Raw genomic sequence first — 26,407 nt, forward strand, 5'->3', positions numbered from 1 at the left:
AGAGCCAGCGCTGTCCGAAGACGTCTCCGTAGTCATGTGGCCGGCATGACTAAATGCCGAAGGCACACAGAATGCAGTTACCTTCCCTCCAAAGACGGTCCCTATTTTTCTACTTGCATTTTTTACATGCTTTCGAACTGCTAGTTTGGCAGAAGCTGGGACAAGTAATGGGAGCTCACCCCGTTACGCAGCACTAAGGATTTGAACCACCAAACTGCAGACCTTTTGATTGACAAGCTCAGCATCTTAACCACTGAGCCACCAAATGAAAAATGCATTTAATAATAATACTTTCAGAAGACATTGAGACCAAAACTATAGTCACATGCTGCTATATTATGAGAAACAAAAATAAAACTGAACAACTACTAAAATAACTGAGACTCCCCCCCCCCCCAAAAAAAAAAAAAGATTCTGACTTTCTCTGAAGACATCTTCAAGCAGGATCTTAGGGAGAAAAGTGTTGAAAGTGGTATTCTGATTTAGTTATATTAGCCATTTCTTTATTAATATATTTCTATACTGCTTGCCCTATGAATCCATCTTGAATTATACAAGAAAGTAATTAAACATTAAATATTAAGTGCAAAATAGATTTATAATCATTTTATGCTTATGCCCAACACTGGAAGTCTTTAAGAAGATGTTGGATAGCTATTTGTCTGAAACGGTATAGGGTTTCCTGCCTAGGCAGGGGGTTGGACTAGAAGACCTCCAAGGTCCCTTCCAACTCTACTATTGTATTGTATTGTATTATGCATATCTATTTAAAAGTATGCCCCTCCCCCTTTTGGTAACATTTTTCATTCTATCACTTTTGGGGGGAAATAAATATTGTCTGCCTCCATCTGTTAGAAATAATAAAAGATATATATTTGTGGAGCTTCACTCTGCTCAGAGCATAAACAATGATTTTTGTTAATTATTATTTATAATTAACAATAATTTATTAATAATAACTGAATATATTATTTAAACTTTGAACCTGAAGACTATTTGCCTAGTACTTTTAATTGTTCCTAATAAAGATAGTTCTATACTTGCATTGAGGTCATCTCTCGTAGTGATTTATAATTCTATGTGATATACCACAGTATGGCATACTGAGGATGTGAGTCACCACTGTGTAGAATATGCTTGCAGTTCAGCTTAAAGAATTTAGATCTGTAATTCATAGCTTTTTGTTTCAAAGTTTCCACTTTTTTCCCATCAGATATATTCTCAATGATTTCAGACACTAGTGGAATAATGGTGTATGGAAAATATGACATGTTTTTGCGAGAAGTTCTTAAACTGCCCACTGCAGTCTTTGAAGGTCCTTCTTTTGGTTATACAGAACAATCTGCAAAGTCTTGTTTTTCTCAACAGGTAAATAAATGTTATTCATCATTTCTTGCTTTTCATCATATTCATCCTGGCATACATTGACAAAATCCAATTATATTTTATTTCATTTTAAATAGGATCTATTTTTTTTGCACTTGCATTCCAGAATGGTACTGTAATAGAATTTCATAGAGGTATGGCACGGAATATACGTAAATGTTGTCCCTATTTAAAATAAAATATCCTAAAATGGAACTGTGAGATGCTGTGAATTTGATGAAAGCTGCAGAACAAGTTTGTTTATCTTTTCTCCTGCCGGAGAGAAAAACATATGTACATGAATAATTGTATAACAAAAATAAGCTCCCTATCCATTAATTCTTTCCTCCTTTTTTCTTCTTGCCTTAAGCAGATCTAGAATTTGCACCCAAATTATTTGACATCTCATATTGATACTATTCTCAGAAAAATATTGTTGGTGAAATGAAACTTCTGATATGATACCATATTCTGAAATGTGAAAGTATTATATCTATAGAGATAGCTAATATTGTGGCCATCAGAGAAGATTCAAAACTACTCAGTAAAACTGTTTCTCTAATTCTTACATCTTAAAATACACATTTTATGTACATATTTTTCCCTTTTCAGTCACTTCTGATCCCACCAAATCTTCTCAATACCATACAAAAGGCACATTCAGAAGGAAGCAGCTATTATTTTGTGTCCTTTATAGTTGGTTGATGGAGCAGAGTTCCACAAAAGGAACACAATCACTGAGAAATATTCAATTCAGGTGTTGAAAAGAAAAAAATGCTGCTATTATACACTATGAGGGAATTCATCACAAAAGTTATTGAATTATATTTTTTGATCAATTAAGTGTTTTATAGTTGGGCTGTTGGGCACAACATATTTGAATTAGTGATGTCTTCTTAAAAGGCACTCCTGGATTTTAAGTTACCTTAAACAACATCATAAGTGAAGTTTTATAATATAATTGTTTGCTTTTTCTCATTTACAAATACAGTATATTTTTCTGCTAAGAAAGCTAAACTCATTCCATTATTTGCTAATGTTTTTTTTCTTGCTTTGTTTATGTTAACAGAAAAAAGTTACACTGAACGCTTTTTTGGATACTCTTATGTCCGATCCTCCCCCACAATGTCTTGTCTGGTTGCCACTTCTACACCGATTGGCAAATGTTGAGAATGGTATGTAGCTAAAACATGAGGAACAACTGAAATAGCAACGTAAATCATAATAATTCTGAACTACTGGCTATCCTTAACTCATCCCATTCATGATGATTGGTAGAAGAAATTAAATTCCTTTCACAATATTAGGGGGGGGGGGCGGTGTTGCTAACTTTTTGGAGCAAAATGAACATTTTTCTTACTTTAAAGCATCATCCATGCTGCTACATGCATACCTGTTGCATCTGTCCCTTTGTGCATTTCCTTTCAAAAAAACAATTGTCTAAGAATATTTGTGCATTCACTTTCTTCTCCCGCTCTCATCCCCCTCCCGACCTCCTTTCTTCTCTCTGTCCTCCTTCCCTTCTCTACTTCCCCTTCCTCTCTCCTACTCCTCTCTTCCCTTTCCACTCCTCATTTCTCTACTCCTCTTCCCCACTCCTACCCTCTCTCCTATCTCTCTCTCCTTCCCTTACCTCTCTCCTTTTCTTCCCACTCTTCATCTCATTTGCTTGGTGTATTTCAGCTTCTGTGCTCCATTTTATGTTGATGATATTTATAGTTCCTTTTCAATATACATATTTAATTTTAAACATATATTCTCCTCCTTTAAAAAAAAAAGAAAAATAGAACAAAAAAGTATACATATATAGTTATTGTACTTTTAAACACACACAAACCGCCTAATTTTGGTCATGATGTAGGCCTGGTTACAATTCCCAGCTATTCTCATCATTATCTTTGATGTATAATTATACATCCTTATGCACCCCCAATTTGTGATTCTGCCTTTAAGTCTCCAAAGTTTCCCATTATAAGTGTATTTCATGTTCCCTCTCCAATTTTTCCATGTCTTGGATTAGATTACCTTTAGTTGTCTATGAATGGCAAACCTCGCTGTTCAATATTCATTTCATTTCCCGTAATCTATTGTATAGAATAACAAACAGGAACATCTCGCTTTATTTCATCATCTTTAAAGTTCTATGTATATCCATGTTTCATATATTTTAACCTATGCTTAGTTATCCTGTTGTCGTTTCCAGTCAATTTGCCACTCAGTTTAATTATCATGTATAAAAGTGAATGGCAAACCTCTGTTTTACAACCTCCCCATGTCAGTTTCATATTTATCCACATTCCATATAATTTGGCCTTTGTTTAGTTGTCTTTCCATTATTATCTTCAACCAGTTTTTAACTTTTAACTTTTATTTAATTTATAAACCGCACCCTCTCCCTGAAGGGACTCGGGGCGGTGTACAGTCATAATAAAAACACAACATAAATACATATAGATAGAGGAGGCGACATACAAACTGTACAATAATAATTAAAATTAAAAGCAACATTAAAATCTACCCCTAAAAAACTACCCCAGAATTAAAATAACTGCCAGGAGGATAAGAATGGGACTATAAATGGGCTAGGCCAGCTAATTGGAACAGGTGGGTCTTGAGTTTCGTACGGAAGGAGCGGAGGTCAGTAGTGGTTCTGATATCGGGGGGAGGTCATTCCAGAGGGTTGGGCCCATCACAGAGAAGGCCCTACTCCTGGGCGCCGCCCGTTTGCATTGCTTGGTGGACGGCACCTGGAGGAGTCCCTCCCTGTGAGAGTGAATTGGTCGCAGGGATGTTTGGGGTAGGATGCGATCCCGCAGGTAACTAGGTCCGGTGCCATGGAGCGCTTTAAAGATGGTAATCAACACCTTGAAACACACCTGAAAAACCACAGGTAGCCAGTGCAGCTCGCGCAGGAGAGGTGTTATGTGGGAATATCTACTACTCCCCATGATAGCCCGCGCAGCCGCATTCTGGACCAGCTGTAGTCTTTGGGTGCATCTCAAGGGGAGCCCCATGTAGAGGGCGTTGCAGTAGTCCAGACGGGACATCACCAGCGCATGAGTGACTGTGCGAAGGGCGTCCCGGTCCAATAGGGGGCGCAATTGGCGCACCAGGCAAACCTGGTGGAACGCCCCCCTTGCCACGACTGCCACATGGTCATCCATCGACAGCCGGGCATCTAGGAGGACGCCCAAATTGCGTGCCCGCTCCACGGGGGCCAGTTGCTCGCCCCCAATGGCCAGCGATGGAGTCCACTGGTTGAACCGGGGCGCCGGTAGCCACAGCCACTCTGTCTTGGAGGGGTTGAGCCTGAGTCTGTTGTCCCCCATCCAGACCCGAATGGCTTCCAAGCACCGGGACATCATTTCGACAGCCTCATTGGGGTGGTTTGGGGTGGAGATGTACAGCTGCGTATCATCAGCGTACCGATGGTATCCGACCCCAAAACCACGGATGATCTCACCCAGCGGCTTCATATATGTGCTGAACAGGAGGGGCGAGAGGACTGACCCCTGCGGCACCCCACAAGTGAGCGGCCTCAGGGTCGACCTCTGCTCCCCTGCCAACACGCATTGCGTCCGGTCGGAGAGGTAGGAGCAGAACCACCGCAGAACGGTGCCCCCCCACCCCCACTCCCTCCAGCCAGCGCAATAGGATACCATGGTCGATGGTATCAAAAGCCGCTGATAGATCTAATAGGACCAGGCTAGAGGAACAACCCCTATCTCTGGCCCTCCAGAGATCATCCACCAACGTGACCAAGGCCGTCTCCGTGCTGTGACCGGGCCGGAAACCGGACTGGCGCGGGTCTAGATAATCAATTTCCTCCAGGTGACGTGGGAACTGTTGTGCCACCACACTCTCTACAACCTTCGCTAAAAAGGGAAGGTTGGAGACAGGACGATTATTAGCTAGCTCCGTCGGGTCCAGAGAAGGCTTCTTGAGTAAGGGCCTCACCACCGCCTCTTTCAAGGCAGCCGGTAAGGACCCCTCACCCAATGAAGCATTCACTAGACCCAGGAGCCAGCCTCGTGTAACCTCCCAGGATGCCAGTACATGCCAGGAGGGACACGGGTCCAATAAACATGTAGTGGCTCGCAGTCGCCCACGCAATCTGTCCATATCCTCGGGGGCAACAGAGTCAAACTCCTCCCAGAGTGGTCCCTCAAGACTCGCTTCTGACGTCCCCCCCGGTCCACTGAAGGGGGCCCATTCACTCCGGATCTGAGCGATTTTGTCCTGCAGATATTCCCCAAACTCCTCTGCTCTACCCTGCAAGGGGGCTTTCCGCGGCCTCTGTAATAGAAGGGAGCGGGTCACCCGAAACAGGGCGGCAGGGCGGTTGTCTGCGGATACAATAAGAGCGGCACAATGTCAATGTTTGGCCGCTCTTAATGCCACAAGGTAGGTCCGTAAATAGGCTCTTACCTGTGTTCGGTCAGATTCGGAGCGTGAGGACCTCCACCTGCTCTCTAGGCGTCTCTTGTGGCGTTTCATCACCCTTAGCTCCTCGGTAAACCAAGGGGCCAGGGTGGTTCGTTGCCGCAGGAGAGGCCGCAAAGGCGCAACCCGGTCCAAGGCCCCAGCAGCCGCACTATTCCATGTGGTCACCAGGTCCTCCATCCGGGAGCGGGTCAGGGCTACAGGAAGTGGCCCAAGCTCCGTCTGGAACCTATCCGGTTCCATCAGGCGCCTGGGGCAGAACCATCTGGGACAATCTGGTTCCGCCTCCCCGCGGCGGGGGGTAGCGCCAGGGAAGTCGAGCCGGAGAGATGAGTGATCTGACCATGACAGGGGTGTAATAACCAAATCCCCTATTCCCAGATCACTCGTCCACTGTCCAGAGACAAAAACAAGGTCCAGCGTGCGGCCACACTCGTGTGTGGGGCCCTGAATTAGTTGGGTTAGGTCCATGGCTGTCATGGAAGCCATGAACTCCCGAGCCACCTCGGATGCTTCACCCGTCGACGGCAGGTTGAAATCCCCCATAACCAGAAGTTTGGGCGTCTCAACCGCCGTCTCTGTGATGAGCTCGAGGAGCTCGGGCAGGGCCGCTGATGCATAGCGAGGAGCCAAATATACAATCAGCAAGCCCAACTGCCTCCCTGGGCCCCATTTCACGCCAAGGGACTCACACCCGGATATCTGTGGCACAGTGAACTCCCTCGGTTCCAGACTCTCACGTATAATTGCCGCCACCCCACCACCCTTACCCAGGGCCCGCGGCTGATGAAATGCCCGGTAGCCCAGTGGGCACATTTCCATGAGGGGTAAACCACCCTCGTGGCCCAGCCAGGTCTCTGTTATCCCTGCAAGGTCCAGCTCCCCCTCCGTGATCAAATCATTAATGAGGGGGGCCTTATTGACAACGGACCTTGCATTGCATAACATCAGCCTCAGGCCCTGGCTCTGTAGGTCCTGGCCACCTAGACTGCGGGGGTTGGTGCAAGTGACCGGGCGTGTCCAACAGCCACAGTCTCCCAACCGACTACAAGATTTTCTTCCATCCTCGCACCCACCCCTCCCCACGACCGTTGGAATAGAACAACCCACTACTGGAATATCATTCTCTCTCCCCTCCCCCACTCCGCTCACTCCCCTCCTGACCACACCTGTTCGCCTGGCACTGATCCCCCTCCTGGCCTGATTAACCCTCCCCCCCACCCTGGAGCCCCCTAAAACAGATAAAAAACATTTTATTAAAAAACCCCTGAGTCTCCGCTTCCTCCACCTCTCTGGGTTAATGAACCCATCATCAGGTGGGCCCTTGAGAGGGCAGAGGGCCATACCTGCGAGAGCGGGAACTCCCGCAGTAGGAGCAGATCTGACCTCAAATATATGATGGATAAAAGCTACAACAGGGCCAGGGTGCTGTCGATGTTAAGTGAATCAACAAGCCAGGGTTCCATACGAAGGGGACAGCAGTGCCAATAGTCACATCCTAGGTGGAAAGGATGGTGAGCTGGTCAGGTGGTCGGATGATAAGTGGATGGAGACCAGGAGGCAGTCCATGGTGGGCGGTGAAAGGCAAATAGTCCATGGTAAATAATTGATGGTAAGCGGAGGAGGTAGATGAATAGTAGGACAGTAGGGGTGAAAGATGGTAGGGGGGTAATCTAGCAGGTACGCACCGACAGTCAGCTGGAAGCAGATGTAGATAGCCAGATACCAAGCAAGGGCAGATAATTGCAGATGGTCAGCGAGGGGCGAATGGGCACAACCATGGCAGGCAGCTGGCAGGAGGCCGATGGATCCTCTGCCAAACCTGGCGTTAAGCCTCCTGCCAGTCTCCAGGGCGAGCCCCGCCCTGCCCCCGGTGCCACAGGTCTCCCTCCTTCTGCCAAGGCTCCAGCGTGAACCTCCAGCGTCTGGTCCCCGTTGTGGCCTGCCTCCCCATGCTCAGCGACCCCCAGCCGCTGCTCCAGGCCCGAGCGCTGCTCCAGCCGGCCTACGTCCCTCCCGCAGACCTTCCATCGGCCTCCGGCGCCTCGAGCCTCGCTCAGCCCCCGCACGGCCCTCAAACGGCCCTCGCCAGGCTTCCCGTTAGATCGCACTCACAGCGGCCGAGAATTTGATATTCGGCGTCTCCAATCACCATCGCCGCTGTCGTCGCCGCTCGGGTCGCCGGATCGAGTGCCGTCGTCGCTCGGGTTGCTTCGGACGTCGCCGCCGCCCCCTTTGTTGTTCCGCCGCCGCCGCCGGCAGCCTCCAACTCCAGCTCCAGCTCCAGCCGGCACCTTCTCCTTCCCCCCCCTGGCTGTCCGACCACCCTGGAGGACCAATATAAAGCCCCTGGAGCCTGGGGAGGGCGAAAAAAGCATGTAAAAATGGGGGGGGTCGTGTGTTGTGTGCGCATGCACTGGGGGGGTCGCACGTTGCATTATGGGTGCGGCACGCCCGCACTCAACCCCCCTGCGCTCCCCCCACTTGTGGCACGCGAGCCAAAAAAGGTTCGCCATCACTGCCCTATTCCATGTAGACTTCAAGCAACATTGAAAAGATCACAATTCCTCTTTCAATGGGCAGGCACTCCTGTCTAGGAATACTGAATTCAAATCCCCATGACTGTTTTTCTACTAATTACAGTTCTATTGTCTTGTCTGAATTTAATTTATGATACCACCTAACTGAAAAAAGAGTGGTTTGGAATGTGTTTAAATTCCAGTAGCATAGGCATTTCATTCCTATCTCCTCTTATCTTTGTTAAACTGGCGTGATATCCCAAAGGCACTCATCTCCCAAATGGAACCATTATGCTTGCATCTCTGATCTATATCTTCTTTTCTTTCCAAGCTGAACTTAGTATATTTCTTCCCCTGCTCTTTTCTTTCATATTTTTTGCTGTAGTTTCCCTCTTAGAACCAGATGATTCATTGAGAGAAAATTGTAATGATTTAGAAATAAATTTGATTTTGAAAATTATAATCACAAGAGGATGTTTTTAAGACTTCTTAATAGCTTCAGTTTTAACAGTATGCTGATTAATTCTTTTATTTGGTTTGAATATATATCCCCCCTGCAGTCTTCCACCCTGTTGAGTGTTCCTATTGCCATAGTGAGAGCATGATGGGATTTCGCTACCGATGCCAGCAGTGTCACAATTACCAGCTCTGTCAAGATTGCTTCTGGAGGGGACATGCCAGTGGTTCCCATAGCAACCAACACCAAATGAAAGAATACACGTCATGGGTAAGGGAAGGTTCATAAGTTACTGCAGACTGTTTGAACTTGGCAGTCAGAGATTTAGAAATGATTGAATCATTTTCCTTAATATCACATATAAGAAGCTCACTTTGTTGCCAGTTTAACTAGAATTTACTATAATGGAGAAGCCCTGTCTGGGTTCCTGGTTCAATCAGTATTGAAATGTCAAAAGGGAAGTACTGAATAGTGTAGTTGCTACCATCAGTGTGGATTTGAGCAGTCTAACAGGTTAAACTAGGTGGATGACAGAACAGCTGCAGGAGGATCTTGGATTATAAAACTATTTCCACAGTAAGTTACTAATTTTTGTAGAACATAGTCAATATGTTGGCTTTTCTATTTGTTGTTTGCTATATATAATAAGAGATTTTATATATACCTGCATATATATTTACACAAACATGCACATGCATAAAGATGCACCTATATTCATAATACGTGCACACTCAAATGATGGTGTATAGATGAGATTACAAAGTAAAAAGAATTATGAAAACTACAAATCTCCATTAGATGTTGATGTAAATATATGTGCTATAAATTCAGCTCAGTTGTTTAGCTGCTGCTTAGCAGTTCATATTTTTCATATACACTCTAGTCTAGTTCATGAACTCTACTCTATACTCAACTGAAATGTATTCATATGGGCTTTCTCCATTTTCCACAAATATCTGAAATTATATTTGTGATCCATTCTACTGCTCCTACAAGCCACAGCTAAATTGGTCTAATTCATTAGATTCAAACCTATATGTAATAGACATCTATGCCCATATTCCTGGCAGTTAATTCTGTTAGATCAATAAGATTTGCTTTCAGTTATTCGAGAACTGCAGAATAATTAGGTTGTAGATTAAACTCTATGACAGAGAAAGCATTATGAAAATGAAACCTTTTTGTCTCTCCAATTCCTGAGATGATCATAGCTGTATTATTAGAAATGATGCAATAGCCACACTAAAAATGCACTCGCACTTGTGCTACAGTTACTAGATAAAAATTAAAGTTTGCAGGACAAAAAGTGTGGTATAAGAAGCTGTTGCTTCTCATTTTGTAATCACAAAGAAAAAGACTCTGATGGTGTGATTAGCAATACCAATTAAATTGGTCATTCAGCAGGCAGTGAATGAAAGATTTGATTCTGCTATGGTTTATGAACTCTCATTTCTTAGACATTAATATCTGACTTTTTAAAGCAGAAGTGTATCTGATTGATGGGTGGACCATCGAAAAGAAAAAAAATGTGGTTCTGTATTTCTGTTTTCTTCTTAATTATTGTATGATTAATATGATTAGCTTCCAGGTCTGATTTTTCATTAGCAGTTATTTAGAGATTTATGCTTTTAGACTAATGAAGTTTCAAGGCAAGTTTGGGATTCATTTGTGTCCTCTGCATTCTTTCACACAAGGTGATCAGTGAATTGGGAAATACTGTATTTATATTTATGCCAAATGTCCTGTGTGAAATCAGATCCTCTTTAAGGTCCATTGATTGATTTATAAGCATATGCTGATGAGATCATCCACAGCCACAGAATAAATGGACTTTGGGAGTTGATGCATGATAGTAGTAACCAGCAGAACATGGTTTTGTTTTATCTTCTTATCCTTCTACTGCTGGCCATAACAGTATTCAGCCCTTATCTGTCTTAATCACCTTTACCTTCCTTGTTTTTCTTAGAAATCTCCTGCTAAGAAGTTAACTAATGCACTTAGCAAGTCTTTAAGCTGTGCTTCCAGTCGTGAACCCTTGCACCCAATGTTCCCTGATCAGCCTGAAAAACCTCTAAACTTGGCACATATAGTGTAAGTATGTGCATGCTCTTTGTTCTACCATTTATGCTGTTTGCCTTTGCTTAAGGTTAAATGGAAATAAATCACCTAATATTACGATTTCCAGAATTGTACTAATGCTACAATAAGTATAGTGATTCTGGAACTTACTGACCTATGTATAACTCATTTACTGGCAAATGCAGCAGCTAATTTTTTAAAAAAGTTTTTAAAAACTACATGCTTATAAATTACATTATTTTTTTAAAAAAAATGCTACAGTTTATCATTTGTGAATTGTCACTATAAATTTTAATTTAATTTGATAAAGTTTAATTTTAATGCAGAAAATTTACCATAAGTTATGAAGTCATTTAACTTACATACATACATACATACGCACACATATGCCACTTACAGATAGTTATTGCCAACAGAAAATGCTGTTATGTGTTTTGACATGAAATGAGCAATATGTTTGTAAAGTTTTGCAGCAAACACAATCAAAAAATTTATGGCGCCTTAAATATTTAACACATCTATTATCATAGCCTCCTTATGATAATATCTTGCTCCTATCTATATTATCTGAATGCTTTAATGCTTTTACTGTTTTAAAATGTTTTTAGTATTTTTAATTGTAATATATTTTTTGAATGATAAGTCACCCAAATTCATTGGCCGAGATGGGCAGCTATAATAATTTAATGACTAAATAAATAAATAAACATCACAGAATCAATTTAGAAACAACAAAGCAGTTCCCTGTATCTCTCTGTGGGTCGTGTTAACAAAACATGCTTTTGAAAAAAGATATACAGTGTATTTCACAAATCTATGTGGGGAGCTGGTGAATCTTTTGGAATGGTTCTGGGAAAATATGGAAGACCAAGGGAGGTGAAAAGAAAACTCCCATTAGAAGTCTCCTAAAGTGATAGAAATTGGTCTCCTGGGAAAAATGTGTAGTTGTTCTCAGTTTTGAGCTATACATTTGAAATATTTACATGTGAGAACAATTATGTTGTCCCTCAACCTGGCGAATTAGTACAGTCCTTTGTTTCCAAGTTAAGAATACTAACAATAAGTTCCTACACTGTTTAAAAAGACAAGATTGCATTTAACTAATACGGTTCTCTTACTTTTATTTTGCTTGCAAAAGGGACACCTGGTAAGTAATGCATTATCCCTTCAAACATTTTAATGAAGAAGAAACAACATTTTAAATTATTTATTGGAAGAGAACTAGCTGGGAAACTCATAAAAAACTGTTGAATACTGTCTGCCTTTCAAATGTAATTTACATTTTCTAAAGAAGAGAAACTAAAGACCAGCCTGTCTCCTAACTCCTATTGCACATATTAATCAGTTATATGTAATACCTACAGTAAATGTTTTTTTTATTTTTTGCTGTATGAATAAACTGCCTTAAAATATAGGTCAGATGGTTAATTCAAGTATATTCTGAAGCCTTTTTTTCTGATAATCACAAATAAGGTATATTTCTCATTATTTGGAATTTATAGGCTCTTTCCATATATTTAGAATTTATAAGCTATTTCTGGTCTTCATCAACTTTGCTCAAATTATAGTAATGGATGTCTCCTGTATGAAAGATAGCAATAGCACTTAGACTTATATACCACTTCATAGTGCTTTACAGCACTTTCTAAGCGGTTTACAGAGTCAGCAACTTGCCCCCAACAATCTGGATCCTCATTTTACCGACCTCAGAAGTATGGAAGGCTGAGTCAACTTTGAACCTGATGAGATTTGATCTGCCACATTGCTGGTAGCTGGTGATCAGCAGAAGTAGCCGGCAGTACTGCACTATAACCACTGTGCCACTTCGGCTCTCAGATGTCAGAAATATATTGACTTCTACATGGCTAAGAATACAATATTATCAGGAACCTTGCTCACACAGAAATCACTGTCTGTAGTTTCCCCTGCAGATAACTATTGGGTGGATGTCTTATGAATTGTGATGTAATTTGGAGGGAGATAGCACTTCATGGAAATACTTATACCAGTTTTTCTCAACCTGGGTAGCTTGAAAATGTGTGGACTTCAACTCCAGAATTCCCCAGTTCACATCTTCAATCTGTCAAAATTGAAACACTGGCTTATAGGATAAGTACTTGTCTTTTTGAATGCCTGTTTAGGAGTTCAAAGTAGACCTATTGGGCCATTCAAAAATGGACAAATTTTCTGTCAAATAACTTAATGTCTTTTGAAGAAATTAAGTATTTCTAATTTATCAAACACTTCTGTGAGCTTCTTTGGAAAAATTGCCAAAGAAGGAAGAACAAAGCAAAGAAAGAAGGCTGCAGAAAATGGCCATGCATGACATGATAAGAATGTATTTCTAAAATTAAGCCTTGTATGTAACAAATATAAAATATAAACTGTTGCATTTTAAAATGTAGAAGAGGAGTATATTTGCAGGACATTCTGCAGCATTACTGACTGATCACATTCGCTTATGTTTAATTTTTTTTTTTTATTTCATGCTCTGCTTTTTACAAACAAGACTTTTTAAAAAAAACTTTCTGTTTTCTTTCAAGGCCTCCTAGACCGGTCACCAGCATGAATGACACACTTTTCTCCCACTCTGTTCCCTCAGGAAGTCCTTTCACAAACAGAAGGTGAGAGGCTTTTTTAAATACACTGCATATAATTAAATGCAGTATTTTTTTAATTTTAATTTCAAAGATTACTATGAAAAGATAATACAAAGTAAGCATTGGATCCTTTTAATTTTTTATGTGTTTAAAATAAGTTTGGTAACTTGCACTTCCAAGGTTGATGCAAATACTGAACTTCTTTTTTTAAAATAGAAACTATTGTGGTTAAAATCCTGAAATAGATGTAGGTTTTGTATAGAAAAATCCTGTTGGGGGAGGGAGACGGGAATTCCACTAAAAATTCCAGTTTGACCAATGATGCACTCACCATTTTTAAATATTGGTTTGCATACTGCATCTCTTATTACCTGCCCAAAAAGTTAAATGAAGCTCCAGTGCTTCTGTATTTGCTTTAAAGCATAAACAAAAAAAACCAAAATAGTTCAGGCTTTTCATTCATCACTGAGGACAAGGAAGAATTCAGATTGCCATGGAACGACACTGACCAAATTTAAACAGGCTTTGTATTAATAAATATCCACAATCAGAATTAACATATGTAACACATCAATGTTAGAATAACTAGTTCAAGTTCAGTGAACATTTTCTGTGGAATAACTCAGTTTTGACATTTTTTCTGAATGAAATCAAGGTGGCCAGATTTTAGTTTGAGACCTGGAGACTACTTCAAAGAGTTTCTGCCAAGAAGGAGACCTCTATATCTTGTCCTCCTTCACTTTTTGAAGAGGAAAATAACAAGATGCTGGGTTTTTTTCTTTGAAGACAACCCTGCTGGGTGGCGGGATGGAGATTAGATAGTGTGATCCTGCAGATATCCAAATGCCAAGAGATATAGGGATTGCATGTTAAATAATGTACCTGGATAAAGGTGTATGCCTGGTTTAATATTAACTAAACTGATATTATATAAGATTAATAAGATATAAGATTAAAAGTTTCAAAAACTCTCTCCATCTCTGAAATGCCCACATTAAGAAGAAACCTCATTTGTTAGACCAGTTTCCTATGACATTCACACCGGAAAATTATGTATTTTAAGAGCTTCTAACCAGCATTTCAAACAATGAATTGAAAATTTGATTTTTAGACAATACTGAAACCCCAGTTTCTTGATTTAAACTCACAGAGATGTAAAAGAAGGCTTTCTGAAGCCTTCTCCGAATTTATATACATAAAGATGGAGAAGGATATAAACAACTTAAGTCTGTTTCTTTTCATTAAAGTTATGTTTCCTGCACCTTGATTTGCTTAGAGACATTTTAAAGAATAGAGATCTGGAATTAAAGATGATTAAGAAATCCAGTCTTTATGATTTCCATTTTGAGTGGTCCTCATCTGCATTTCCAACCCAATGGAATGTAGCAATTAGTAGAGTTTACATTTTTCTGATTTATTAAACCCAGTGTGCTTAGCTCAAAATTATGTCAAATGTGTGTATCTTGAAAGAACATATTTTCAAATACATTTTTATAACTTTCTTTAATAAATAATGCATGAAATAGATTTATGCAAATTAATGGATAAAATAATTTTTGAGCAAACATATGATCTAGTGATGTAAATCACAGGAGGGGATCTACTTAAGTCTATCCAAGATGATTCATTTTTTATTTCTTTTTTATTACCAAATTTATAAGGCTGCTCGATGACATTACTTTTTCGGTATAAAACAACAAAAACAAACCATTAAAAATGCAGAATGCTAAAATGCACACAATATATAAATAGGCATATAAAATGAAAATCATGAAATGATGACCATAACCAAAAGAAGATTCCCACTCAACTGGCCCAAATGCTGAGGAAATTAAATGTAGGAAGTAGGTTCATAAACATGTAGCAATAACATATCTTTCATCAATTTAATGCTGCAACTTCCACGGGATAGATTGAACAATATCCATAAAAATAGTAGATACTAAAAACCAAGAAGAATATGATGGTATACTGAAAGATCTATCAGGAGCTTTCATTCTTTTACCTACTCCTAGTTCACAAATCATGCAGTGGGGATATCTTCTGTCTTAACCTATTGCTCTTAGAATATGCAGAACAGTTTATTTTATCCAGCTCTCATCAGAATATAATGTTGCAAATCATTCTTAACATTTATTTCACTGTCATTGATTTCATATATAAACAGATGATTGCATAAAAATTGTTAATTAACTAAGCATGCAATCTAGAACAGGAGTGTCAAGCTCGTATCGTCACGCGGTCACATGACTTCCCCCCTTTCACTAAAATCATGGGCCAGCAGGTGACACATCGGACCTGCTGACCACAAGTTTGACACCCCTGATCTAGAGTCTCTTATATATAGGAAAGTACTTTGTTTACATTTGTCACCTCTGGAGAAGAAACTGATTTCTATTCAAGATTGGAAGATTGAGAGTTTTATTAATTCATATATTATAGGTACATTTGGCCTCTTTACCTGAACATGAACAGTCTTGCACAAATCAACAGTAAAGGACAAGAGCATTAAACAAAGGCGATTCTGGGTTCAACATTGATAGCTAAATAAAGGCAACTTTACTTTATAATGAGGTCTAGAAGGTTCCATTTGTTGGCACATGATTATTTACTTTTGTGATAACTTCCATATTAAAAATTTGCTAGCTTCTTGTGATTAATAAAAGTTGGAATATGAAACTGAGGTGATATTGCTTTACATTTTCTTGTTACTATTTTTACATTTTTTCCAGTTCAAATAGATTGAACTAAAATATATGTTGAATATATTGTTCAAAACTCATATAAATATAAAAAAGAGCAGAGGGACATTTAAAGTCTAAAAGTGCTGCTTTAAAGTTTAAAAACACAGCAAAAAAAGTATTTTTCCTGATATGCTCATAGTGCCCTAATATAGGTAGTCCTTGATTTACAATCATTCATTCATTCAAAGTTACAATGGCACTGAAAGCAGTGGTTTATTATTGTTTTTCACACTCTTGATAGTTGTAACACCCCCATGGTCACATGATCAAAATTTGATTGCTTTGCAACTGGCATGTGTTTATGACAGTTGCAGTACTCTGGGGTCATACGATGATCTTTTGCAACATTTTGACAAGCAAAGCCAGATTCACTCAACGACCATATTACTAACTAAACAAACGTTAGTGGCAAGAAAGGTTATAAAATGGGGGCAAATGGGGGCAAATATCAGTTAATAACTATTTTGATTGACAATGGAAATTTTGGGCTCAATTGTGGTCAAGGGCTACATGTATTCGGTGATTCCCTGTCCTTGGAGATACAAGTTGAACTTAATATGAATAACCTCTTCTCCATCAATTTGCTGAACATTGCCCATCATTGTATTTTTTAAAAAAATGTAAACTATGATAGTTACACTGAAAGGACAAAAAAAAAATAGAGCTATGTTTATTCCTTATCAGATTTTTTTTCTCGTCTCATCTCCTTCTCCTGCATGAATTCTTAAGAGTGATATAAATGCTTCTGCCATGTGGTATTATAAGCTGTATTTGTTACTTTGCCCAGAACCACATTGGTTGTATAACACTCCTTTGTGATTCCATTATAAACACAGTAAAAATACTGTATAAAGGCATCTAAAGAAATAATCATAGACAATGTGCTGTGTGTTTAATTTGCTTATTTGGGTTTCTATGAAGAACATGCAAGCCACCCTTCCTTAATTATTGTGGCTTTACAAATCTCTTACAATGGCAACATCCTTTTGTAAGTTGTATGAGTGTCAACTGATACCTATTATATGATAAATTAATTTTGGGGATTTTTTTTTTACACTTAAGAATATTTCCTCTCACTCAGTGATATAACTAGTAGTATCTTCTAATTATTTTTATTCCTAGGTCTTCTTAACTTGAATTACATGTTTATACTTTGTTATTTAAAGTCAGTAGTCTTTATTCAGTGGAATAGAATTGGATGCATTAAATCCCCATCATATATATCCCCAATGTGTATTTTTGCATATACGTCCTGTTAATGAGGTTTCATTGTTTGACTCATTCAGGTTACTTGAGAGTATAAATATAGACAGTCCAGTGGTTGATGAGCATGCTATTATAAACCTGTATGTAAATAAGCTACACAACAATTCACGGTCAGTATGAGAACACTAAACTACTAATTGATGTAGTTATGTAACCTGTACACTAAAACCAATATGTTACACATTAGTCATTCCATAAGAATACTAATCAAAGAAATAGGCTTTTTAAAATAATAATAATAATATTTTTAGTTTGAATTGGGTTTCATATTAATTCCATGTTAATTTCAAATTTCCAATTTTTAACTTACTTACACTTTGTACAAAATAAGCATTCAAATGCACAATGTAGTTACAATAAATTAGTATCTGATGCTAGGTATGGGTAATTTACAAACTTATTATTATTATTATTATTATTATTATTATTATTATTATTATTATTATTATTATTATTATTGATAATGGCACAACATATACAAAGGATTTGTATTTGCTACATTCCAGGAAGCAGCTAGGTTTATTACTGATCCATTCGCCTCTCTGTTGCACAGTGACATCCCTGCCTGAGCTATTGGATTTCATGGCTAGCTTGCAGTTTAATCCTCAAGAATCATAGTTGCTCCTGAGAGTATTGAGCCCATGGCCATTAAGGCAGCCATTGACCTGTCCCAAATTATTGAGGGACTAATCCTTGACAGAGATCACACAGATTCTAATTTTTATTTCAGGACAGTTGGAAATTGATCTGAAGACATCACTTTCAATTCTGTAACATAGGCCGAAAACCTCTGGTTGCTTTTTAGTGCTCTCCTTCCTCATATTGTGGTAGGACCTTTTCAATCAGTCCACCCAAAGCACCTAATGAACATTAAGGTTTCAATAATATTTGAGGTTTTGCCCAAGGTTCTGATGAATTGTCTATAGAGATCATGGTGGATGACTGAAGCCTCAGATTAAATTGTTCCTATGAGGTTCTTTGGTACTCTGAGGAGATCTGGGAGCTGAAACTCCAGAAAAGTATCTTCAGAAGACATATTAGAACACTATTAGAGGAAAATGGAGAACAAATCCAATCAAGCACGTGTAGTGGCCCTTATTAAGGATAACATCATACTAATAAGAATGGTAAAATATAGTTATTTCTCTTCCCTTGTCATATCTGCTGTTAACAGACCACTGCCCTTTTTAGTTATCCCACTTTTTGATAGGCAGGGATGAACCAAAAGACCATCTTTTGGGCCCCTGTGAGGAATACTCTAGGTATCCAGTAGATTAAATCACTCAGATTTGCCCAAAGTTGAACTCTAACCAGGCAGATATAAATGAGGTGATGGAAGCATGAACTGGCCTAGTTAAGAGGAACAAGTTTGGTCCTGTGACTTCTGAGGAAATGGATGAACTCTTAAGGCTTGTCAACCCAATTTATTGCTTTGCCTTGCCTCCCATGTTTTCTGAAGGCTGCTTCAAAGGGATAGGTGGTTGAGTCAATTTGGTGACATCTACATCCACAAGATAGTGTGGTCCCACGTGGCAAGAAGTGTAGTGCTTCCCCTTGTTAAGATATTGTTAAATCCAACCTTCCTGGAAAGTTTTACCCATTTCCAACCACATTGTATTATCTGGGCTCTTCAGTTAGGTTTGAGGTTGAAACTGCAACAGAACGTGATGAGTTCTGGGAAGGCTGGAATGGTGATGCTATAAGCAACCTGGACCTCCTAGGTCAACTGGGGCTTTTGCTAACACCAGTCTGACTATCCTTATGAACCAGCTGCAGGATATGGAAATGGAGGACACAGTGTTATAGTGGTACTCCTCCTTTCTCTGTGAATGATTACAGTGAGTGTTGATAGGAGAGGGGAGATTGACTTCCAAAGTCCTAATTTTGTGGAGTGACTCAGGGTTCAATACTCTTGTGCCTCCTGTTTAACTTCTACCTGTGGTCATCAGTTGGGGGTCAGGTATCATCAGTAGATAGATAGTATCCAGTTATACAGCTCAACCACTAGCAAACCAAGCAATGCTGTCCAAACTTCTTCAAGTTTGCATGGGAAGCTATTGAGATATGGATGAGGATGAACAGGGTTGTGTTCAACCCTAACAAGTCTGAATATTTGGTCTTCCTGGATTTAAGGATTTTTCTTAGCTCCTACAATGTGAATTTCACTGGTTGCCAAGTGTCATACTCACCTCCCTTACCAGCCTTCAACGTATCTCTGTTATGTAAACGTAAAACTTTGTTATGTCTTTAGGCCGAGGATTATGCAGGTTGGGCAAGTCCTCTTGTAGTGATGAATGTAGTGATTGTACGTTGTGCCTTTTGGCAGTTTCCCTTTTGTATACCTGGGGTTTTTTTAATGCTTGGTTTTATATTATTTTATATTTTATTGTGTTTTTAGTTTGTAAAGCTTTCCAAAGTTGTCTGGGTGTCCTAGAAATGTGGTAAATAAATATTTTCTCCCTGCAATTATCTAGTTTGCTTAATCCTGTAATGATTTTACTTCCAATAGTTATTTTCTCAGAGGAATTCCCAAGGTACAGGTCTTATTCACGCATGCAGCAATTATGCTTAAATATCCTCAATGTCCAACTTTTGAGATTCTTAGAAATAGCTGGCCGGGCATTCTTGCATGATGGAAGTTTGAATATACTATACTGACCTGTTGATCTTACCAATCTAATATTCTTACCCATACAATAATAGTTCTTCTAAAGTCTATTCATTTCCCAAAGAATCATATAATACTCCATATGTAAAATGTACCTGACTTGAAACAGATTCGATAAATGTTTCATAAAGTTAAGATCACAATTCTATATATTTTTAGTGGGAATTTGCCCATTAGCTCTATAAATTAGTTCCAAATAAACTGGTACAAGACTGCAGTATAAGTAAATCAGTATGCATTTTCACAAATGACATCATGAATATTATTTTTAAAACATATATGGTTATAAAGGAGTGTAATATCTATAGATTCATTTTGTTGAACCTTTCTCAATTCTCATGCATATATCCAACTGTTATTATTTCATGTTGTCTCAAATTGTGCTAAACATATTCCTACGCAGTACACACCCCACACCCACCCACGAAAAAGAAATCAAATGAAGATCAGACTACTTTCAAGCCTGATAAAACATCATAGACAGAATTCAAAATACAACATAACTCATTCTGAGTGTCTAGGTTTTGTATGAGTATACATATATATAAAATAACAGCATTCTGAATTTAAAACAGGAAAATTCAAAAGCAGTAAAGTGGAGCTTGCTATTAAGCGACAAAGCAAAGAGTCTACCCAGTGTGCCCTTAAAAATAAATGAAGACACAGTGAATGCATTTAATCAATTTCCAGTAGATACTGATAACCTGAATAATACTTAATGAGTTAAACCAATTCAGTCTTTGCAACCTGTTATTATTCAGCAGCATTCAGAGCAATTCCCAGAAACCCCAGCCTCCATTACATCTGAAGGTTATGAAGTAAAGGAGGAATAGCCAGTCTTCAGGCTTACTCATTGAATTATCTTTTTTCGACCCTTAGAGTCCACTTTGCACATTATTGCTAAAACCTGATGGCATACTTTTCTGTCCTTTAAAGCGGGAAATTGTTGAAAAAGATGGTATTAGCTCCCAAACAGACACATGAAAATTAAAAACCAAATACCTTCCCGCAATTTCACTTGAACTCAATCTCACAAACACCCAACTGTAATTTAGCTTTTGGCTGATGCCTGAGAAAAGAGAAATTTGATCTGATCTCATTTCAGTTAAACATCTTCTGAAGTATCTCACTATTTTGAGTTCTAAGTTATGTTTTCAAAAACAGCTTTATTTGTATGATACAAAGCCTTTAACCAGTGCAGTGCTAGGTTAGTCTATATTGCTCCCTTATTAAAACAGATAATGCCTTGTTTCATCAAGATTTAAATAGAACTCTGGGACAGGATTTGAAAATATTTTTTCACTACAATAATAGGACAAGAGTTTGAAATGAAATCAGATAAATGGCATGCTGAAATATATAGAGTAGATAGTTATTTTTCCCTTCATGAAAGTTAAATTCTCCTTTATTTTGTATTATTTTAATTCCTGTTCTTTGTATATATTTTGTTACTATGCATGTCTCCTCCATTGTTTAGTAGGAAATTAAGTTCAATATGTAACTGTTGATCAATGCATTGTGATATTCCCAGATGTTACATCTTTCGATCTACATATACATATACAATTTAAAAAAACTTATACAAAACAATTAAATTTATTATTTACAGTGAGATTCTTAACATGTTGAATAAAATGCTGCTGAATTCTACTTTATGTTAGTAGTAAGATGCTGGAATGGACTAGCAGATATCAGAATATCTTAGCATTCCAGTATTCTGGAGTTTTGCCTTGTTGCCAATACTTTAATGAAGGATTGAATGCAGCATATGAAAGAGATGAAATCTACCATGTTGAGGAAACTTATGAAACCCGTGATGTTCATCAAGAGTACAGAAAACTGCAGATTTTATGTCAAATTCCAAAAGGCTTGAAAGTTTAAAATATTTTCTGCTAAATTTCTAAAGTAGGATTGAATAACTCCAATCATGTATTCAGTTTGATCATCTTAATTCACTTGCAGATTTGGGCTATATTGGAAACCTGATAAATTCATACCAAAAAGAATTAACCCTTAAACACTAGCATTTAATTTTGAATTAATATTTTTATATTTTAGAAATCAGAGAGAACTTACATCTCCTTTTATTCTCTGTTCCTAGTTATATTTATCATCGCGCATTTACCACAGATGGAGATACTAATATTCCTATGAAGTGATGCACTTTTGAGAGATAAATGCCCTTTGGGTATATCGTAATTTCCTTTTACATATAAAGAAATATTCCTAGCATAAATGAAAAAAAGATGTCCTACTTTTGTCCCATGTACAAATAGAACTTCTAATCATACTGAAACTTGCTTCATGGGATTTGGAATCATCTTCTTCTCCTGAATTAGATGTCAGTGATATAATGATGTGGACTCACGAAAACTTAAGTCCACATCATTATATTAAAGTAGTAGCTGCAGACTGAGATTAAATAAATATAAAATTCGCATTGTGCATTAGGTAAACTTTTTTCCCTTCATTATATCAGCTTCTGGAATTATGTTTTAAACAGAGGAATCCACTATTTTGAATGATATACAGCCATATATGGTTTGGCTATAATACAGGGATGGTGAAACTTTTCAGCAACGAGTGCCAAAAAGGGAGCTCCTGCACATGCGTGCTCATCGGGGACGCAACCCAGAAGTGGAGCAGCCCAGGGGGCTTGCGCAGGCTGAAAAATGAACTTCCGGTTTCCAGCATGCACATGCACGTCAGCCGGCTAGTCTTTCGATTAGTTGGCCGGCGCACATGCTCACTCCAGAAAATGGAAGCCTAGCTCTTGCAGTTTCTGGCACTAACACATGAAGGCTTAGATGATTGTCACATGCATGCCAGAAATCCAGACGAGGAACGGGCAACGCAACACATGCCAGGCAACATGGCTCCGCATGCCACTTTGGGGACACGTGCCATAGGTTCATCATCACGGCTATAATACAAATTACAGCCAGTAGCTGTCATGAAAAGTCTGCTTTTGGGAGTGACAAATAGGAATGGAGTAAAACGAAACGGACAAGGTTTTATAATGCATTTTATTTTAAATCTGTTTTTAAAATTCTTTCAAATTATATTTTTTCTCAGAACTGCATTAAAAATGAAATTTTGGTTTTTAAAGTACATATTTTAACATAAGCCTTAAATGCAGCATGGAACTATCAGTGCAGAGATAACTAACTAAATATACTTTTATAAATTTAAATTAAAGTCTTCACTGAATGCTTCTTTAGTTTTATGTAGATTTTCTTGAATGTGGCAAGATTATTTTTCCGTGGTAACAGAAAGAACTGTGTTTTTATTGCATTCTCATACTTCCTGCAGAAACCCTTTTGGAAAATGATTTTTAAAGCGTTAGTATTTGTCACTTTTGTTTCATACAGTGTCTAGTTTGCAACTCTTAAATAATTTTTAGAATCTGTTTTTATTTAAGTATGTTATTATCACAGTACATTTAGCTTTTATTTAAGTACGTTATTATTCCAAAGTTGTTATCATTTAGTGGGCAGTGTTTATAGTTGTGAAAAATATTCTGTAGCAAAAAAGTGTTGCAAGTTGTTTTTACACTTATGCAATATTTAGTTTTATCATTATAGTTTTAGACTGCAGTCTTGTAAGAAGGTACCTACGTTGTACAGGGAGAAGCATTCTTCATTTTGAGTAGCCATTCATAATTTTTGTTATTAATGACTTAGGTTTCAGTTAGTGAACAAGTTTCAGTAATAGTTAGCTGTCAATATTTATTGTCTTATTAACTAGCTCTCCTTACAAGGATAATGAGCAGGACAAATTGCTGGCTAGGGCTGTTCCAGGTTTTTTGAAAGGCAAAGGGTAAGTTTCAAAGGGCATTAGTAGTAGCATATACTAACACAACTAAAGCAAATGCCTTTTCGTTTCAATATATTATGTATTTTACTAAGGGTATAACCATAGATAGTTTTAATTACCACGCCAGAGGAATTAAGTGTGTTTACATACACACATTATACAATTTTAATGATTTTAAATATAATCTCTTAAAATATAATTCTACACTTTGCTGTGTATCTATCCAGATTTCATATTATGTGCATATTATGTGCAGATTAAATAGCTAATCTGTCTTTGCAATTCAATAATGTAATATACTGTTCCTAGGACTATGTTCTTTTAACCGGCATTTGAAGAAATCATATATTTGTTCCTTCCTAAAAAAAATATTTTCCACTGAAAACCTAGCATATCAATGAGATGATCCACCTTTAACCTTCTCTCTGGTACATTAGGTTGCCTTGTGTAAAGAATATTTTATGGGCACAAGCCTCTTCACATATAATCTTCTGCATGCTGTTTGAAAGTTTTCATTCCTGGGAACCATTTAACTGCTCTGCTTATAAAGATTAGCATTACAGTAAAATATCTGTTATCATTGAAATTGCTTCTGAATATAATTTCTTCGGATTTGCAGATAAAATTAGCAGCTTTTGTAAGATTTTTTTGTTTTATATTATGCTTCATGGTAGCACTAATCCTAGGCTAGTTTGTGCATGTCCTTGAGCATCACTGCCCTATTAAACTTTGTAGGTGGTCTATATGTCCTGTACTAGCAAATTGATACCTTTGCTCTATAGGCCTGCTGTCTTAAGTTCTGTCCTAAGCTCTACCTGCAATGGTTGGGTTTGATAACAAACTGAAGAACATTTGACTGCGCATTTGTAAATTCCCATTTCGCACTCTTACTTGCTCCTGCTTTCTCTGTTTTATTTCTCTTTGTCTGTCCGGACTACACCCTCCTTCCCTCAACTCTGTTTCAGGTTACAGTATAGCCTCGATGTTGCAGACAGGCTGGCTGATGAACATGTTCTCATTGGGTTGTATGTCAACATGCTCCAGAACAACCCCTCACGGTTAGTGCAGGCTGGGTGCCTTGGTGGGGTCTCTAGAGAAGAGGGACACAAACCTGATCATCCAATGGAGATTCCTCAAGAATGGAGCAGATCTGACTTGATTGAACTGGTCTTCTCATTCCCTTTTATTACCACAGCATGCTAAATTTCATAAATAGTTGTCTTGATTAGAATTATTGCCATGAATATTGATTTGCATTAGTGCTTATGATGCAATCATTCATGTATTTATAAATATTATATTCAATGGGACTCATTTATCTTAGTAGTATATTAATTGGGGTACAAACAGCCTATGTGAGACAGCTTAGGAATATTTTATATGCTCTGAGTACACAAAAAATATTTGATTATAGCTCCCAATTCCTACAATATTTGCTGCCAAATTACAATTTTTAATTTTTTTAAAATTGAGATTTTAAATTTACAAAGGGTAAATTATTAAATAAGGAATAATTATAATTATGTTTTGAGTATTTAATAATATTAACTGTATTTTACAAATTTAACATAAGTTTTTATGTAGCTCTATTACTTACTACTTTACCCTGATCCTATTTTCTTTCTAGAATGTATCCATTCATGGGCCAACTATAGCTATCAGGTCAAAAAAGTTTTCAAACTCCTAATCTACAAATACTGCACAGCACACTCTTTTTTACATAGGAGTGACTTCTAAGCAAAAAATATATAACTTTTACTGAAAAAGCTGTGTTAAATACAGATTTAACATACAGATGTACTTGGAAAATTGGGGATCAAACTGTTAACAGTAATGTTACTGATAATTGTTTAAATTGTGTTTTTAATGTGCACGTGATTATTTTCCACTTTTTGTTATCTTATGTTTCACTTTAACCTTGTGAAATAGATGCAATTGTCGATCAGGCATCTAATAAGCCCATGGCTTAGTCAAGATTTCTGCCTATTTCTTTCAACCCTAAAATTATTTAAATTAGATTGTATTGGATTTCCTCTTGACAAAAGTGTGTGAGGAAGTGTTCAGTTATTAAAAGTGAAGAAAATCAACATCAGTCAAAGTGGTACTATATATATTCATAGATTTTCACGGGTGTAGGTATGCTGGTCTTGTTGTATTCGGGTCTTTTCCCGTGTAAGATTGAGATTGTCTTGGCAACGTTTCAGTGAGGTCTCATTCGCCATCTTCAGGCTGGGCCCAAAACCTGAAGATGGCGAGTGAGACCTCGCTGAAACGTTGCCAAGACAACCTCAATCTTACACGGGAAAAGACCCGAATACAGCTTGCTTAATCTTCTCTCATCTCTTCTTTAAAATACTTTAGAACTATGCAAGGATACCTTTATCCCCTCATCTCATCTGACTTTTGGTTTTACATCCCTAAGGATTCTTTTTCAAACATACCAGTATTAC

The 26,407-nt window shown here is 38.2% G+C and overlaps 1 protein-coding gene across 9 annotated transcripts in view; it reads left to right on the plus strand.

The window, feature by feature from the left end:
* The window catches only part of DTNA (dystrobrevin alpha), a 170,368-nt gene that overhangs the window by 110,284 nt on the left and 33,677 nt on the right, over nt 1–26,407 (plus strand). For 5 of the 9 annotated variants that reach the window (XM_081950314.1, XM_081950306.1, XM_081950309.1 and 2 more), the window contains exons 6-12: nt 1,214–1,368; nt 2,435–2,540; nt 8,888–9,054; nt 10,751–10,875; nt 13,407–13,487; nt 17,494–17,583; nt 24,923–25,015. In XM_081950314.1, coding sequence (XP_081806440.1) covers nt 1,214–1,368; nt 2,435–2,540; nt 8,888–9,054; nt 10,751–10,875; nt 13,407–13,487; nt 17,494–17,583; nt 24,923–25,015 — 817 coding nt within the window. Of the gene's footprint in view, nt 1–1,213; nt 1,369–2,434; nt 2,541–8,887; nt 9,055–10,750; nt 10,876–13,406; nt 13,488–15,905; nt 16,035–17,493; nt 17,584–24,922; nt 25,016–26,407 lie in introns of those variants that run through there. The other 4 variants (XM_081950310.1, XM_081950311.1, XM_081950308.1 and 1 more) reach the window with 3 other exon arrangements.

This window comes from Natrix helvetica (assembly GCF_964273705.1).
Source record: "Natrix helvetica genome assembly, chromosome: 4".
Classification (NCBI taxonomy): Eukaryota; Metazoa; Chordata; class Lepidosauria; order Squamata; family Natricidae; genus Natrix; species Natrix helvetica.